Genomic DNA, 19,730 nt, shown 5'->3' with positions numbered 1-19,730 from the left:
AGCATGACTAAGCGTCGAAGGCACAAGGAACGCTGTTACCTTCCGACCAAAGGTGGGTCCTATTTTTTCTACGTGCATTTTTTTTACATGCTTTCGAACTGCTAGGTTGGCAGAAGTTGGGACAAGTAACGGGAGCTCACTCCGTTACGCAGCACTAGGGATTCGAACTACTGAACTGCCGACCTTTCTGGTTGACAAGCTCAGCGTCTTAGCCACTGTATCCCTGTTTACACCCACGTTTACATCCTGACCAGAGGTGGGTTTCTGAACCAGTTCGTATCAGTTCGCTGTGTGCACACTTTGCGCCAGAGAACCAGAGATGTGTAAGGCTGGGTCATTGCTGGTTCTGCGATCCAGGCCTGAATTCTACTACCGGTTCAGCTGAACAAGCTAAACCGGCAGCAACCCACCTCTGATCCTGACATTTGGGAGATGACCGTGTTTTAGCACTCTTGAAGACCCACCTTTTCATTCAGGCTTTTCCTGTGAAAAGTAGCTTACTCTCTTCTTATGTTTTGTTACATATCTTTTACACCTAATGTTTTTATTTATTATAATTTCATTTGCTAATATTTCAATGTTTTTCCTTCACTTTAATTAGGTACATAAATATATATTGCCTTTGAGGTATTTCAAAGTAGGAATATCGTAAAAATAGATTCAATACTTAGTCAGAATTATGTCATCAAAATTATTTCTTATTTGCTTTTCTTATTAACCCATTTTTTCCCAGGTTACAATACATCAGTGCTATTCAGCAAATGCTACCTGGCCTGTTCATATCTCACAGCCCCTTCATCTTGACGAGCTTTAATCTCCTGTTGCAGAGCATCTTGGAGTCGTTCCTGCATGTCTTCCAGTTCTGCGATGCGCTTGCGCTGACGTTCTGCCTCTGCCTCCTTCAGAACCATCTCTGCTTGCATGGAAGCCCGAGCCTGCAGGTAGGTGAAGTAAAGGCAGTCAGCAGCCAAAATGTATCCTGGCTAACAGCATGGGGCTGAAAACAGCCTAGTGCTCAGCTGTAGTTGGTGAAGTTGGTAACTAGTAAAGTCTCTTGTTTTATCTGGACACCAGCAATGTTATTATTTTCCATATATAACCCACACTCACCCATTAATCTGCCACATTTTAGGTTATTAGATTATAACGGTGGGTGGAATGATGAATCCACCATATCTGAAGAAAGCAGATATACATCACTAATGATGATACATATAAAAAAAAATTAAACAGATCATCATGGCTGCAAATATATCATTTGGGGAAAAATTAAAATGTTGTTATGAGTTATAAACAATTTTGATTTTAAAAAAGAATTATGTGCTATCAAGTTCATGTTGACTCTTAATGATTATGTAATTACATCTTCTGCAGGAATTGTTTTATAACAGTTATAAGACCATTAAGTCATAGAAATCAGTAAAAGTATTCAAACAAACCATTAAAAACAGCAACTGATGAGATCATAAGAATGTTTAAGTGAGTAAGTAGGTTTCTAAAGCTGAGTGTAAAAACTCCGCAAAGGTGCCCAACCTAAGCTCTACTAGAGGTTTATTGTACAAAAGAATGGCCACTTACACTCAACAACTGGTTCAATAATAGCATTCAGGAGAACAATTAGGAGAGTATGTTCTTACAGTGAAAAGGCCTAAGAAGCTTACATAGAAATTGGGGGTTCCTTAATAGAGTTGGAAGGGACCTTGGAGGTCTTCTAGTACAACCCCCTACCCAGGCAGGCAACCCCACACCACCCCAGACAAATGGTTATCCAACATCTTCTTAAAAATTTTCATTGTTGGAGCATTCAGAACTTCTGGAGGCAAGTTGTTCCACTGATTAATTGTTCTAACACTCAGGAATTTTTTCCTCAGTTCTAAGTTGCTTCTCTCCTTGATTAGTTTCCACCCATTGCTTCTTCTCCTACCCTCAGGTGCTTTGGAGAATAGCTTGACTCCCTCTTCTTTGCGGAAGCCCCTGAGATATTGGAACACGGCTATCATGTCACACCTAGTCCTTCTTTTCATTAAATTAGACATATCCAGTTCCTGCAACCATTCTTCATATTTTTTGGCCTCTGGTTCCCTAATCATCTATGTTGCTCTTCTCTGCACTCTTTCAGTAATACATCCTTGAAAATGACTGAGCAGCAAATCAGCTACAAATGCACCATCTTCAATTTTTAATCCCAGTAAGAGACCCCCTAAATATAGTCACAGAATTCTGATATAGCTGCAGCCCCTTTAAAGCTACAAGGCAAAACTATACATTGCAGTTTGCAGTAACTGAATTTAGACCTTGTGGCAAAGTTATCTTTACCCAAGAAAATCTGCAATAATAAGCCAGTCAAAACTGACGGAGGATGCTCTTATTCATTGAGGTTCCTTGAGCCTCTAGTGCTAAAGCTGAATCTATACACCTATTTGTGCAAATGATATAGCATTACCTAAAACAGGTAAATCACTCAATCTTAGATCAAAGAACTTTAATTAAGTGTAAGATTTAAAGCACCCCTTGAGAAGCTCAACAGAGTTTATAGTGCATTATTTCCTCCATTTCTTGTTTCCCAAACCAGCAATTCTATGTGGTAGGTTGAATGAAAGCAAATGACTTCTTAGTCCCACATTTAGAACACAAGGTTATGCTGGCATTTAAGGCTTTTGCGTTACCCTTTTTGGCAGATAGAGGTCACTGTTATCTTAAATTGGATGACACGATTGTTCAGAATGTTCTACTGTACAAATTTAACATTCTTTTCTGCTACTGTTCATTTCATAGAGAGTCAGAATACTACCTGATGCACTGCAATTCCTTTTAGAGTTTTGTCTGCATTAAAAATGTCAAGAGTATGCCACAGGCAACAGGAAGTAGAAAGTTCCATATTTATAGTGAAGGCAAGCAGTTTACCAGTTCACGGTGTTATTAAGAAGCATGTTACAACCTGTACAGTAATAAACCATAAATGTTTAGTCTGCTTCCTTAGGCCTACATAAGAAACTGGCTGAGATTGTATATCCTCCCCTTCACTACATCCTGTGTGATCATACTTTGCCCATTATTTGCCCGTTATTTCTCCCTCCCCCCTTTTATTCTTGATCTAATGGGCAAATAATGCCCTTAGCTATTTAGGGATATCATAAGAAAGCCATGTTTACAGTTATTAGCCAATTAAATCATAATGTTCAACTTTAGTTTAGTAAGGCAAACTTCCATTACTGTTTGCATTTCAAATAGTTGCATGCTAACACAACCAGAAAGTTTATTCTAAATGTTCCCCAGAACATGATTTACGTGAGAAGAAGCTGTGGAACAGAGCAAACCATTCAAAAAATGGCTTAAGATTCTAGTCATTTCTGTTTCATTGATTGACATAATATCTTTAACAGGCTAGGGATCTCCCAGGGTCTGCTTTGAACATGCACACCTGTTCTGCTTCCTGGAGCTGAATTTCCAACATCTTCTGCATCTCCTCATGTTGCTGCTGGCGCCGTTGCTCTTCTTCCTGGAGTAAAAGTTCTGCTTGCTTCTGAGCCTCCTTGAGCAGCTCCAGTTCCTGCAGCTTGCGCTCCTTTTCTTCCTGAAGCTGCTTCAAGCGTTGCATTTCCTCTTCCTTGGCAGCCTTCTTTCGTTCCCGCTGCTCCCGCTGCTCCCTCCTCTTTTGCTTTAAGTCCTTGTGCAGAGACTTCTTACCTTCTGCTTGGAGACGGATTGCCATCTGGATGGCTGCCAAGGGAACAGAAGCATCAGCAGGGCTGCAACCTTTTGCTTTCTCGGTCATAGACATTAAGGAACACCGTTTGCCTCAGAATATAAAATCAGTCAATCACAAGTTTTAGATCAATATGCAGCAATTTGCCAAAACAGATTCCAGAGCTGCAAAAGTGGCAACTGTGAATAGACAAGTTTACACAACTCAATGTAGTTTGGGAGATATTTCTTTTTTTTTTTTAGCTTGTATTAATTTTTATTGTTGTGACAGTTTTTGATAGAATCACTGTAATTTTTTTTAATGATTTCACAATTCTACTGTGGAACAGTCTTCCCAAGGAAACTTTATTTCAAATTGAGGCAAAAACGGCTACTTGATACTTGTTTAATTTGGGGTCTCCACAAGGACCTCTATAAAGATCTCCAAAAGAACATTGTTAAAAGAACCTGCGCTCAAATCCAAAACTAGTTCCCACACTGACACTAAATCTAAAGTAGAGATGCTTTTTAACTTTTGATAAATCTGATTAAGTTCAGTCATGCTCTACAAGAAGATGGCCAGTCCATAAAGAAGTCTGCCTAAAAAATGAGAGACTTGTTATTAAGCAGTTCAACGTATTCGTCTCAGATCATCTCAAGGGAGAACTGGCATGCAGCAATGCAAAGCACCATGAGAATGCTCACCCAATGTCCACTCCTGTCTTTGCTTGGTATCTGAGGCACTCATTTCATAGGTCCGTGAAGACGTTTTCACACAGAACATGCAACGTTTCCCATCTTTATCAGGCAAAATCTTTGAATCAGAAAAGGAGAGAAATGTAAAAATTAGCTCTATAATCTCGTGTAACAGGGGAGACTTCAGTATTAATAAGCAGAAAATCTGTTGCTTCCAACCTAGTTGGAGATGGTCCCCTTTCCTATGTCATCTCCCAAGTTAAGAACAACTATATTCCTATTACGATTTTGCTGACAGGCCACACAAATGGCTTTTTTTTAGCTCATTGGGACAACTTTAAGCATATTAACATCACCATATTAATCTCCTAATGACTGAAGTGATACTCTTGTTTATCACAGGGAAATTGGGAAAACCTTACAAAATGATCTTTCTCAATTCAAATTCCTGTTTGAATCCTCTTTGTTTTCTAGTGGAAAATTTGCCCCTCATTTCTCCACCTTTATATAAATAGACCTGAGTCCATATTCAATTCCTATTTCTTGTCAATCTCTTAATTCTAGCCAGAATAAAAGACATGAGACAATAATATGCTGATAAGCAAATACTTTTTTTTCAGAACTGAGAGTTTCACAGAAATGCAAATTGCATTTGGAGGGGGGATAGCTAAATTGGTTTATTACAGTAAGGAAGGTGACCTAGGCAGAAATGTTCAAGAACTGTTACCTAGAAAATAGGAACTGAAACATTTTTTAACAAGAGCAAAGATGTAACATTTAGAAGTCACTCAAAGAAAAGCATCCCTAATTTGCTTGAATATTTGAAAGGGAAGAAAGTGCAACACAATCAGGCTTCCATAATTCTTTTGTTATAACTAATTCAATAAAAGTAGTTTAACCTTCATGTGAAGTCATTTTCTGGTCTGGTCTACCTGATGAGGCTGACAGGTAAAGCAAACCATTGAGATCCTTGTGGCCTAGAGATCTCTGCGGGCATGCGAGCCATTGCTCCAACTCAGCTCCACTGCACATGCATGTGTGCCGCCCGCCGGCCAGCTGATTTTCGGGTCTCTGCCGTGCATGCTCGCGGGTGGGGCGCATGTGGGAGACGTGCACATGCATGGGGGTGGGCAGGGGGGGCCGTGCACATGCATGGGGCAGCACCCCCCTGCGGCCCGTTTTTTGTCCCAGAAGACTGCAGGGAGGCCTTCTAGGCCCAAAATGGGGTGGGGGGGTGCATGAATCACGGGGGGAGCACGGAGGGTTGCACACACATGTGCAGGGTGTAGGGATGTTGTGCATGCATTGCATTATGGGTGCGGACATGATGATAAGAAGGTTAGCCATCACTGAGCTAGGATGATGATAGGAGCTTACTCCATCATGAAACACTCTGGTCTCAAACCTGCACTGTTGGCTTTCCAGTTTAGAAATCCAGCATCTTAACTGCTAAGCCACTGCATGGGCCAACTGGTATACATTTATGTACTCTGTAAATGTTGATATAATTGATAATCTAGATTGCCTTAAAACCTTTTGAAGAGCTAAACCAAAGTGAAGGAAAAAAATACCACCAAGCTGCATGAGATTTTGGCCTTCAATCATTACTGATATCTCTGCTTATAGGAAAAGAGAATCACTGCTTATTTTTTCCTTTCAGTAAAAGCAATTGCTGTTTAGAGTAGAGTGGAAGAAAGTTGTTGTGAGGAGAAAGTTTGTGCAGTTTAGGGAACAAAATGGTTTTTTTAAAACTATTGAAAATATAAATCTTGTACTTGTTAGAAATGCAGAACTAATGGAAATTTACATTTTGACTTTCATATATTGTACTGTCTTCAAGATAGGAGAAGACCTGGAGAGCATCACATTCAAACATGCCTTAAAGCTGGAAGAGAAACCACCATTCCTCACATTCATGTAAGGAACCAATTACTTACTGGCTTCAGGCAAACATACATTACTAATCTCTTAATAAAACAGCATACTATACTTGTGATCATGAGAAGTATAAAAGGCCAACATGCTCTTTTGCAATAAAAATGTCCAATTACCTCCACACATGAATTTCTGTCCAAACAAATGCTCCCTTTCTTTTCTTTACGTTCTTCACTCACATAGTATGCGAGATCACTGGGCTTCAGGGTAAACCATCGCTCACACCAGTTCCTTCTTAGGTGGCCTTTCTTCCACAGATAGCCCTGTAGTGGGAATGAAAAGGAAAAGCACACACACTATAATCAAAGATTTATACAACAGCTCTTTACAAAAGACCATTTAACAAAAAAAATCTGTCACCAAAAGGGTCCAAATCACATCCAGGGCACATCCATAGTGTAGGCTGGTTGTGAACTATGCAATTTAACATATGACCAAGCAACTATCTGGATACTATGCAGCACATGACAACGCAAGGCTTCTTAAGTAGTGCTTGTCCTGTTCCATTGAGAAGCAAAATCCTTCAGTAGCAAATTGGATTACAAAGAATCAAGCTGGTTCCACATTTGGATATTCCTCTTTGTTAACCATTCTTCATGAATGAAGAAAATCAATACAGTTGCTGAAAGGTAAAACCAACCCCCACCCACTCACCTAGATTAATTTCTGTACATTCTGAGTTTTACATAGAAGCCTGTTCAGAAGAGAGATCCACTATTTGTAGCCCAAATTGTTTCAGTCTGTTCTACCACTATATTTTCCTGTATATGTAAGAACAGCCTATTTAACTACTTACGATATTTCTGCATACTGTATGTTGGAATAGAACAGCAAACCATCTAAACAATCAATACTTTATAGTAGTTCTGAAGTGATAAATGAAAGTGGGGGAAATAAAATGTCAACACCTTGCATGGGATTTTGTGTTGCAGTCTTGGTTGTTTCTGTATGTGCCATATATTGATTCTCCTGTATCCTGGTTTGCTCCTGCTCACATGATTTGTGGCTATCAGGAATACTGACTGGCATTCCTGAAGATACCTCTAAAAGGGAGATAGGGGCATAGGCAGAAATCCTGGAAACTAGGCAGTGGAGGAGATAAGAGGTGGGAAAAATACTCAGATTGAACAACCAAGAAGCAGATGTAGAAAGAGATAAAGATCTTAGAGAGGAAGATGGGAGTCAAGTAAAAAAAAAAAGGATAGCAATTAAAGTATTGAAGAGGGCAAGAGATGACAGATAGATAACACAGGTCTGCAAAAAAAATTTTTTTGAGAACTGTTTTGGTTATTCCATGTAATCTTTATGTTTTTTGGTGTGCTGAATCTGAAAATGACCTCCATTTTGTCATAGGACATCATGTTGCCTGACAATTTAGGTAACTATGTTAAATAAGGCAATACCTCAAAATAAATGGAAATAGACTTATACAATTAAAGTTTTATTACAATATTTTCATGAAAATCCTTTTTTGAACTGAAATGAGCTCATCTATACACACTAAACTCGATTCTTCTTCTTTGTGAGGCTCCTATTGGTGCATATACGCTTGTGAGTAGCATCTCCAATGTCTCTCTGAAGCCTCCAACAGTAGTCTGCCATCATTGTAATGCTCCATTTTCCCTGGTATGTCCTTTCCTTCTCTTTAATGTCTTGGTGGAATCGTTCACCTTGTTCCTCACTCACAGCTCCCAAATTTTCAGGAAAGTAGTCAAGGTGGGACTGGAGGAAATGCACTTTCAAACTCATCAGGCAACCTAAAGCTTGAAATGCTTTCAGCATTCTTCCGACAATGTTTTTGTAGTGAGGATCTTTGTTATTGCCTAAAAATTTATGTATGACTTCTTTAAATGCAATCCACCCTTCTTTTTGAGGATCCGTCATGGTATTGACAAACTCTTGATCAACTATAAGCCTTCAAATGTCTGGTCCAACGAACACACCTTCCTTCAATTTTGCTTCCGACAGGCATGGAAACTTGGTGACCAAGTATTTGAAGCATTCTCCATCTCTTGGAAGTGATTTTACGATTTGCTTCATCAATCCCAATTTTATGTGGAGAGGTAGTAGAAGAACTTTATGGGAAGGTACCAAAGTTTCTCAGAGGACATTTTTTCACTGACTGTTAGCACCCTCGGCTGCCAACTCTTCTTGGTCCAGTGATTTAGTCGGTCTCGACTGTCCCATAGACACAGAAAACAAGGGTATTTGGTATACCCATCTTGTTGCCCTAGCAGCATGCACAAGACCTTCAAGTCCCCACACACTTGCCAACCATGGTCTTCGGATTTAAGTTTACGAAGAACCAATTTCAAGTTCTCATAGGTTTCCTTCAAGTGTACGGAATGACCTACAGGTATGGAAGCGTAAAAACCATTGTGGGGTAAAACTGCTTTGAGACTTCTTTTTGAAGAATCTATAAAAAGACGCCATTGTTCTGAATCATATTGGATTTTAAATTGACCCATCAGACCTTCGACATTGATGCAATAAACCAACTTGTCTTCCTGGGCGAAGTAAGGAATGAACTCCTTTTCACGATGTCTGAACCATGAAGATGACACTCCTGGCAACAATAAATTCCTGCTTTTCAGCCTTGATCCGAGTAACTCAGCAGCATCTTTGGGAAGATTCAAGTCTCTTACCAAATGATTCATCTCCTCCTGAGAAAACAATTTTGGTCTTGTATCATCTTCAAAGTCAGAACTTGATTCATCATCTGGTTCAGGTGTCAGAGCTAGGTATCTCTTCCAAGGTAGCAGGGGGCTTAGGTACTGGTATATCTATGCCATGGGGGATGGGACGAATTATTGAGTGAAGATTGGGGTATGAAATGGAATGCTTCCTTTTGGAATTAAACCCATTCACATTACATGAATAAAAGTAACAGTCATCACTATGGTTCTTTTGCTCTCGCCATACCATAGGAATCCGATAATGGAAATATTTTTTGTTACCCTTGAACCAGTTTCAGAGGTCCTCAACACACTGTTTGCACACTTTATGAGGCGCCCAAACTTTACCTTGATCTCCAATTTTTAGTCCAAAGTATGCAAAGTATACTAAGTTTGTAATATTCTGCTGTTGCTTCAACACTGTATATTCACCACAGATGAAACAGAAACTGTCTGGCGAATTAATACACTTTTGCAGAGCCATAACATAATGGTTGAAGAATGTCATGAATTGTGATGAAAAAGTATGAACAGCCTAGAACCAAGAACTTGATAATGATTCGTGCACAAGTGTGGCATGCAGGAGAGAGCAGCTCTGTGTCTGTACACGAGACGTCACAGTGCTGGCCACGCCCCCTGCACTGACCGGAGATGCTGCTATCTGCCCTGTGTCTCCCTCCCACTGGATTCTTTAGGAAAGATTAACCCCTTCTACTATTAGAAGCACAGACTTAAAACTTGCTTAGCAAGTTTTTAGTATATATTGCTGACCATCAGATTTACAGTGCTATATTTTTTTTATATAACTCAGACAAACCCTTTAAGGTTTTTTTGGCATTTTATATCTTAAATGCACTTATTTGAATTACTTAATAGTAATTTGGACTTTAAATTTGGTTAAAAACCCATAATATAAAAAAATAAAAAAAATAAAAAAAAATGATAAATTTGAAGACAATTTTGCATGTTGTGGCAAAACATGACATCTAGGAGTTTTTTCAATATTTTATTTGTTTTCAGCACACCAAAATACATGGAAATTAGATGAAAATAATCAAACAGCTTTTTAGTCGCAGACCTGTGAATTTTTAATTTTTGGTGTTGTTTTGATATGCTTCTCTTTTCCTCTCTTGTTCCTTTTTTTTTTTGGTAGGTAGGTGACATGACTAGAAGTTAGATAGGATAAAAAGAAATTTTTTTAACAAAGGATACATGATTAAAAGTTAGAATAAGAGATAGAAATAAGAGAAAAGGGGAATATTAGTGTACACACTTTTATATAATAAAATAAGAGCAATAAGAGAAAACATGGAATCAAATAATGACACATTGCAACTTTATATAAATATGTATTACCATTAGAAATATATGTTGGTTGAAAGTAATAATTATGACTAATGCTATTAGTTTTATTTGTATTAGAATGTATGATACCCAGGTGCCATACTATTCATGCATTGATATGCTTGTAAAAAATAATAATAATAAACTATTTTTAAAAAGGAATGCTGACTCACTTTCCTTCCTCTTTGTGCAGAGATGCTGGCGGCAAGGTGGAGGATTGATGATCTCAATCATCCCCAAATTAAAATCCTCATATCAAAACTCAAAATCCACATCCTTTCAAAATGTCTTAAACCATTGGAGAGGGTCTTAGGGTTCAGTTACATGCACCAGATAAGCCTTTTTGAAAATAGGAGCAGGAACAAATCCAAAGCTGTGAACAAACTTTATTTCCTGACTATGAGCCAAACAGGAACAGATAAGGGTGGTGCATCATGCTATTTAACTACTGGCACAATGAGGGAAGCGTGTATGGCTAATTGAACAATCAGAGTGCTTTCCGCTGCAATAACGGTCACAAAGGGAGAGCGAGGTGCTCTCTTGGAAGCCAGCTCCACCACCAGCTCCAGTCTTCTCTTCCTCGTGATTTTTTTTTCTGCTGATGAGATGTAAGAGGCTGCACATAATCAAAGCAGATTCACTGGTCTCACTAAGCGTTTCACTTTTCTTTTACAGGTAATCTTCAATGTCTGACTCCAATTGAGGCCAAAATTTCTGTTGCTAAGGGAAACTTTTGTAAAGAGAGTTTTGCCCTTATTTTATGACTTTTCTTTCCACAGTTGTTAAGTGAATCACTTCAGATGTTAAGTTAGTAACACGATTGTTAAGTAAATCTAGATTTCCCATTGACTTTGCTTGTCAGAAGGTCACAAAGGGTGATCACATGACCCCAGGACTCTGCAACTGTCATAAATATGAGTTAGTTGCCAAGCATCTGAATTTTGATCATGAGACCATGGTGAGGCTGCAATGGTCGTTAAGTGTGAAAAAGTCATAAGTTACTTCTTTCGGTGCTGTTGGCGCTTCGAACAGCCAATAAATGAATTGCAGGCCAAGGACTACCTGTTCTTGCTCATATTTTTCTTCTACCATTACTGTCATAAATTAACCAATTAACCCAATTATTAGCTAATCAATAGATAACCTGAATGCCCAGCAAATATTGAGGGACAAGGCAGTAAGGATTTTCCTAAAGAGAAAAGAAGTACCACCAAATCATAATTTTTCATCATCCCAGCCAGATGCTTAACAGAAGTACAAGGATATAAAATAGCTTAGTGTCTCATTTTAAATTTCATAATACAGGAAATATAGTAGTCATGATTGATACGGTGCCTTTAATGGCCTTACTCTTAGGTTGGTAGTGCCGTAGTTCATTTTTTATCTACTTATTAAAGCCATTTTTCAATTCTTCTAATTAAGAGATAATTCTTTACCTGTTTAAGCACATCCCCAATGATCTCTTGGTAAACCTCTTCAATGGCCATGCTAATGGGCTCGCGCTCAATTCCACGCAGTAATCTGCCAGAGTTTACCAAATCAAGAAATTGCCAAACTATCAAACCATTCTGTTGCTGGGTCTCTTGGGAAAAATAGTCATCTAATTCCCCACTATTAAGCTCAATGCTCATAGCTGTACATATCTTCTTCAAGAGGTATTCCACCTGAAAAAAATGAGTGACATCAGGATAAAACAACAGCCAAACATCTCATCTCTGGAACAATATAATCCTTTTACATTCATATAGATTTTCTCTTTCTCAAGTAACATGATGATGGAACATGGGCAGGCTAAAATGGTATAGTGGTTAAGGTGTTGAACTGGCAAGAGGGAAGTCAAGTTCAAAACCACTCTCAGATACTTCAATGGGTGTCAAATGTCAAGTGTTAAACCCAAAGTAACAGTATTATCAGTACATAACCAAGAAAAGAGGATTTACAAAGAGTCTTTTTAATGGCATAAAATGAAGTAAATGGGTTACAGAGGGATAGAAAGTAGATATGTATACCAACCTGCATTTATTAATGGGTATAGATTGGAATTTGAATATCCTTTATTGGCCAAGAGTGATTGGACACAAAAGGAACTTGCCTCACTAAACATTCATTCAGCAACTATTCAAATACACAACTGAACATTCAACAAGGGCTGAACAAATGGTACTTAAACCTGGTCCTGGAAAATAGCACTCCTGTTTTCACATGATCAAAACATGGGTGCATGGCAGTCTGCTCGCATTTATAACCACAGGTGCATTTCAACTCTCCTCACCTGTCTATTTTCCCCTCCCCTCGATCTCTGCTCTCGGCCAACCATGCTGTCTTGTGCTCCACCGCCTCTCCCACCCTGCAACTCTATACATGGCCTCAAAAAGGCCTTACGAGGTCAGCAGCTGCCTCATGCAGGGCCAGGCTGGCTGCACCTTACCAGCATTGGGAGGAGGAAGACGGCGAAGATCAGCTACGGGTGGCAGTGCTGGTGGACAGCAGAGGCAATGGAATCCAGGGTGGCCAAAAATACAAAGATGGGGGGTGGGGGGTGGGAGATAGGTGGGTGATGGGAGTTGAAATGGAGGTGAGCATGGCATGGCAGGAAAACTCAAGTCCTGGCCTAACAACTGCAACTGGGGCTACAGAAACTGCAGTTGCTAAGCAGTGCAATATTTCACCTAATCACCATGCTCAATATCTTATAAATAAGTAATCATTTGAGGGGGGGAACGGACACCTAGTCTTTTCAATGGCTGCTCCAAATTCATGAAACATTTTTTTCTAGAATACTGGATGCAGAACCCAAATGAGCGTGAACATATCATGATGCAAGTTTTGAAGGAATTATCATAACTCCATAACAAAGAAATGTGTATACATGATGCTTTTGTGTGACTCACTTTTAACAAGTGCCTATCTTTTGTACACTATTATTCAAACTTTGGGCATTTTAAATGCTCTGTTCTGCGTTTTGGTGTCATGGTGAAGCGAAGATGGCTCTGAGAAGCAAAGACCAAAGAACCAGTGAGTAGACCAGTTCTTCGGAACTTCCCCAGGTAAGGAGAAGGTAAGAAATTACCCACATGTGTTCTGGATAGTTACTCCTTGTAAGGACACTGTAGGAAAAGCAGTCTTCCATGGATTTGACTGCTGAGAGACCATAGGATTAGCCATCTTGTTTGCAACCATAGCAGCCCCTTTTAAAACACATTAAATTTGCAATGCTCACTTTTCCAACAGTTCTGCAGCTGTCTCTTGTCATCTTTCCATTTGGAAAAAAAAAGTTTGGCAGAGCTTTTAGATGCTTACTATTCAGTTAGCTGTATTTTTATACTGCGTTTCCAATCTCTAGCCAATCTCTTATTGAAGGAGAAGGTGGTTTGAGGTTTCATAAATTCACTTCTTAGTAACTGTCAATTGTGTGTGTTTGGTGTCTCCCCTCCCCACCACAATGCCCACCACAACCCCCCACCAGTACCTATACTGCAACTGCTCATGTTTGGTTTGATTTCTGGAAAATGGACACCCCCCCCCCCAAAAAAGTACACATGTTGTAGAAGGTAGGTTGGGGAATAGGTAGGTTGGGGAATCTACCAATCTAAAGAAGATATTGTTGCTTCAGGTATCTTGGAGTACATATCTTGGAGAAGGCACAGACAATGACATATTTTGATGGTTGAAGTGAGAACGCTGATAGGCTTGGTCAATATGCAGTTCTGTTCTACTCTGCATGGAATAGGAAATGGAAACAGTGATATGTCGAAGTGCCTTAAAGTTCAGGATTTTTTTTGCCACTGGTATTAATCCTACCCACTGACTTAGAAATGTCACATGTACACTGGAAGATAGGGCTAACAGCTAAAAAGCTAAAAAAAATCCAAATCCTGCTCTTGTGGCCTTAAGAGTTTACTCAAGCACTAAGGAAGTCATGTGATTATTTGCCTTTTCCTTCTTTGAAGTGGCAGGTGCAGCCTATAACAGCAGACTACACAGATTGCACAAAGCTCCCTTTACTTTTGCCTGGGCTTCTTTTCCAGGCCAGTCTATGACTGGGAGAATGATTCCATATACACCATACAAAGACACCACAGAGCTGCATTCTTTACACTTTGCTCCCTTTCCAAATAGTACTACTTGGGCTTTAACTTCTTGCCTTATCCAGTGAATCTGTATTGTCAATCTCAACAACTTTAAGTTGTTTGGACTTCAACTCCCAGAATTTCCTAACATGCTGGATTTAGAATTCTGGGAGTTGAATCTACACATCTTAAAGTTGTTGAGGTTGAGAAACACTGATAGAACAATTTCCCAAATGTATACATTATAAAAAGTGAATCACAACATTGAAAGAAACCATAGTGGTGGGTTCCGGATCCCAGCATCCACCACATGAATGCGCACAGCGCAGACGCATACGGGCGCAGCACGTGCATGCGTCCTTGCCTTTTGCGATGCCTCCACAAGCCTCTGCGATGCTCCAGCTGCTCGGTGGAGCATTGCGCAGGTGCCATGCGCTTCGTGCACAGAAGCGCCAAAGAGCTTAAATACAGGGAAGGAGCTCGGGCAGGCGGGTGACACCTCCGGAGCACCATACCGAAACGGTATCGGGTGCTTTGGGCAGGCACGGTACACCCGTACAGGGTGTACCGCCTGCAACCCACCACTGATAGGGACCCTTTGCTCAGTGCAGGATCCACCACAGCATCTTTGATAGATGACCACGTTGTGTTTAAAGGTCTCTAGTGAAGCACAACTTGCCACTTCATGAGGCAGTCTGTTATGTTGGCTAGCAATCCATACAGTCAGGAAGTACTTTCTAATGTCTAACAACTTGTAATTTTAAGCACTGGTTCTAGACCCAACCTCCAGGCAACAGAATATAAATCAATTTCTTCTTTTGTGTGATAATATTTAAGATATTTGAATAATGCTATAGTTTCAGTTTTGCTTTTTGTAGGTTACGTATTCCTAGTTCCTTTAACTACTCTTCATAGTGTTTGCTTTCCAAACTGTTTACCATTGTGACAGACCTCCTCTAAATATGTCTCTGTCCTTTCTGAACTGTGCACCCACAATAGAATCAGTAGTTTCTTTCGTTTCCTGTACTCTTAACAAAAGACTTTGGCCTCTCCAATCTTGATATGCTAAACTAGTTGCTTCACACCTCTTTGTGGATCAGAAAAAATAGAAATAGAAAAGTAAAAAGTGCAAGGGGAAAAAAGTAAAAATAAGAAAAAGATACAGGACATAGTCTATGCATAGAAACAGACATGCTGACATTGTTGATATTTTCTGATTCCATGCTTCAAAATTCTGCAGTTTTTTATTGTCATAACCGTCTTGCAGGTGTGGTAAAAATTCTGATAACTGTACATTTGATAACTCAAATAATTGTAATCATATGTCTGACATAATAAGCACTAACTTATCTGATGTTTGTGAGCGCATAGCCTACATCTCCTTGGAAAACTGCTATATTATATTTATATAATATTTATATATATTTCATATTTATATTTCATATTTATTTAAAATAGTCATAACCTGTCTTTTAGTACTATGTATCCAAAAGATTACTTTCAATATAAACTTAAAAACTCAAAAAGTCTCCATTACATGTCATCATCAAACCATTCGGTCTAACCCACTTTGTGTTAGCAAATCAAATGGTTAAGCAAATTCTAAGAACCCAACAGGGTTATCCTGTTGGGTTCTTAGAATCCAAGAAGAAACCAGTATGGTTGCACAAAGATCTCTCTGGTAAACTGGAAGATAAAAAGTACAATATAACTAAGGGACACATAACTAAGGCAGAATATCAGCAAATTGCCTGAATCTGCAAAGGCTCTGAATGAACAAAGACTTGCAACAAAAGTCAAAGATTATTTTAAAAGTTTCTTTCAACACATAAATATTAAGAAAAAAAGTCATAGAAACAGTCGGTCCACTAAATAGGGAAGATGGCAAGGAAGTAACAGGCAGTAAAGAGAAAGCAGAGTTTCTTAACTCATTCTTTGTATCACTTCATGCAAAAAGAAACTATAGCTCAACCTACCAAAGACATAAGTGTAAAAAAGACTAGAAATAAATATTAAAATAAATAAGAAAATGGTTTTGATGAATATAAATCACTGGGACCTGACAGATTACATCACAGAGTTCTGAAGGAGCTGGCAGATGTTATCTCAGAACTATTCTATCATATCTTTCAAAAATCCTGAAGCACTGAGGGATTACCTGAGGGTTGGAAAAGAGCTGGTGTGGTTGCCATCTTGAAAAAAGGGAAAAAATAAACAAACCAAGGAAACTACAGACCAATCAACCTACCATCCATACTTGGAAAGATACTGGCAAAGATATTAAAAAAACAGATCTGCGAACATCTAGAAACAACTCTCTCTCTCTCTCTCTCTCTCTCTCTCTCTCTCTCTCTCTCTCTCTCTCTCTCTCTCTCTCTCTCTCTCTCCCTCCCTCCCTCCCTCCCTCCCTCCCTCTCTCCCTCCCTCCATCTATCATCTAGCTATCTATTTAAAAGGCAGTATGGGTTTATTAAAAACAGATCATGCCAAACCAATCTTATTTCAATCTTTGACAAAGTGCATAAATTAATTGAGGTCACCTGATGACAAGAAGACGCTATAAGTTTGACACCCCTGATCTAGCACAAGTATGAAAGCCTATCACAATTCAGTTGAACCTAAAATGGGAAGGAAAGTTCTTTGGGCTCAGAACTGCAACATCAATAAAATTACTGCTCCAAGATGTTGACTTTCCTCTTCAAAACAAAATATTAACTGAAACTTGACTCCAAACAACTCTAGTTTACCCACACCTTTTTTTTTTTACAATTTAAAGAAACAGGAAATACTTTGGTGGAAACAGGAAGCTTAACTGCTAACTTCCTATTCATGCAATGCTTTTTTCTGCTGAAGAACGGTGGTGGGGGGAGTAGGATGAGGCAATCTAGAAGAGAGCAAAATCTGAAGGAAAAGAAAGTTGACTACATCCACCTGCAGATGTTAGACAATACGAGGGAAAGTATAAGAGCCAGGAAGATGATACGTTTATGTCTGGCTAACCTACAGCTGGATTTCGGCCAACAAAAGTGAGGTGTTATACATTAGATTAAAAAAAATCTTTCCTCTTATCAGCAAGCACTGTGGAATTTAGAGTTTGTACCATTAGCAGTAGTTCTACTTCATTGGACATTTCTTGACTACACGTAATCATTCTAGAGAGTTAATTCTAGAGAGTCATTAATTGATTATAGAATCATATTAGCATGCTGATTCAGAGATTGAACTGGAGCTGGGAAGTTCCAAAATCAGGCTGTTATTTAGCCACAGAAGGTACTGGGTGATTTTAGACTAGTTTCTTTCTCTGAGGCAAATCTTATCTTACAAGGTAATTGGAGGTAGTCTTTCCTTTGATCTCCACATATAGTCTGCTGCACTCTCCAGAAAAAAAGGAAAACATGGATGCAATAATACTTTCTTTTGGGATAGATACATCAGTGAGCCTAGAACAGCTGATGCAACCCACAGCAGTTATTCTATGCATAAAAGAAAAGAATTCAAAATACATCCCACATCCTGTCATTGTGCATACTAGATGATTTTCTCTCTCTGTCCCCAAATACACACACATAATGTTACATATGCATGACTAACCTTAATAGAAGCCTCAAACTACATGTTTTCTGGCAATTGTTCTTCAATTTGAGTAGTTTGTTTGATAGTTTAGCGTATTCATGCATTCTCTACTCATGTACCCAACGACAAAGTGAATTTAAATATATAGCTTTAAATAATTGTAGATTGTAGATTGTAGATTTATTTATTTATAGGCCGCCCTTTTCCCTGAGGCGACTCAGGGCGGCTTACAATCAAAAATCAAAAAAGTAATGATTTCTATCAGGGTTTTTTTCCTTACAATGTATAACTTATTCTTAAAATGCAATATAATAGACTTGCCAATAAAAACTAGTTATTGGAAATAAACTAACGTAGCCATCTGTATTCCAAGCTGCTGTTTTTGATTTATAAAATAAATCAGCTGTGTTCAATAGCAATAGCAATAGCACCTTTCCCACAACTTAACCTCCCTTGGCCTTGTATTTCTTAGACTTAACATAATTAACATTTCTTCCTATAAAACAAAAAGCTAAAAATATAGGCCCACATGAGACAAGAGTGAGGGCAAATCCTTCAGAAGAAGACCATGACAAAATTAAGATGATTTAAGTGAAGGAGAGCTTTTTCAAAAGAATGATCATCCGGAAGCACAAAATGCAAATTAGAGTAGTTTATCAAATCACGAAGTATTGCATATTACAGATCTGCAAACTTATCTATAAATACATAGCTAGATGCAGATACCATGCCACAACACTGAGTTTCAAATAATCTCTATAATGATATAACTAAAGCAAGAACATTTTTTTAAATAAAAAAAAAACTTCAATGCAATCATACCTCATCTGGGACCATAACAAGAGGGTATTTGTCTTCAGAGAGAAAGTTAAAGAGGCACCATAATTTGAAAGCATCTCCATGGGATACAACACTGTTTCCGTTCCTATCTGGATTATAATTCTTCTTTGCTGTCAATGTCCAACAAAGTTCATCAAAACTCTCCTTGACAAAAGCTCCTTCTGCTACCTGCAAAAGGAAAGTTGTTCATTTTTACTGAGAGACAAATAATGGTCACTTATTTTCCCAAATGGGGTGAGAAACCCACAGCTCACAGATAGTTCCAAGCTCCTGATTGTTATCAAAATTTGGCAGCAAAAATCAGCCACATCTGCTTGTCAAAAGTGTGCCAATTCCTTAATACAACTGCCAAAGCCAGAAATAAACATGTCTTGCATTTCCTCTACAAAGGGCATGAAGGCTGAGTTATGAATTATAAATATAGTAATATTTAATATCTGACAGTGAGATGGGTAGTACCTAACATTGGCAAATAAATAAATAAGAACATAAATTAATGCTGCATTCTTTTTTTTCCTTCAGTGTACATTATCTGCCATGGAGGTGGGGGAGATGATTATATTATAGCTGACTGTTGCTTGCTAGAGACAAGATGCAGACTTGAGCCTTCTTGATGCACAATTTAATCTCTTTACCACAATGCTATACCAGTTTTCTGGTTTGTGTGCTTTGTTCATTTCCTCTATGCAAAAATACTTGCCTTCAAGTAAAGCAGTATACAATCACTGATGGGCTCTTTCACTGAGGTTAGGATTTGTTTGCTTAATATTTTTTTTTCATTCTTGGGACAGCTCTAAGTATTTATGCTTTACGCCAGTTTTTTAACCTACTTTTCACGATGTAGTTAGGATTTCTAGGCCACACACATACAGGTAGCCTTTGACTTACAACAGTTCGTTTGGTGACTGTTCAA

General features: G+C 38.7%; 1 protein-coding gene across 2 annotated transcripts in view; it reads right to left on the bottom strand.

Moving 5' to 3' along the window:
* The window catches only part of DEF6 (DEF6 guanine nucleotide exchange factor), a 59,801-nt gene that overhangs the window by 5,773 nt on the left and 34,298 nt on the right, over positions 1-19,730 (bottom strand). For both annotated transcript variants that reach the window (XM_014052588.2, XM_014052590.2), the window contains exons 3-8: positions 18,800-18,985; positions 11,771-11,998; positions 6,432-6,578; positions 4,390-4,498; positions 3,422-3,720; positions 769-935 (exon numbers count right to left, since the gene is read on the bottom strand). In XM_014052588.2, coding sequence (XP_013908063.2) covers positions 769-935; positions 3,422-3,720; positions 4,390-4,498; positions 6,432-6,578; positions 11,771-11,998; positions 18,800-18,985 — 1,136 coding nt within the window. The remainder of the gene's footprint in view (positions 1-768; positions 936-3,421; positions 3,721-4,389; positions 4,499-6,431; positions 6,579-11,770; positions 11,999-18,799; positions 18,986-19,730) is intronic.

The sequence above is a fragment of the Thamnophis sirtalis genome, unplaced genomic scaffold (genome assembly GCF_051295495.1).
Source record: "Thamnophis sirtalis isolate CommonGarterSnake01/CBP01778 unplaced genomic scaffold, rThaSir2_p1.2 scaffold_7, whole genome shotgun sequence".
Classification (NCBI taxonomy): Eukaryota; Metazoa; Chordata; class Lepidosauria; order Squamata; family Natricidae; genus Thamnophis; species Thamnophis sirtalis.
This window is presented reverse-complemented; position numbering and strand designations above follow the sequence as displayed.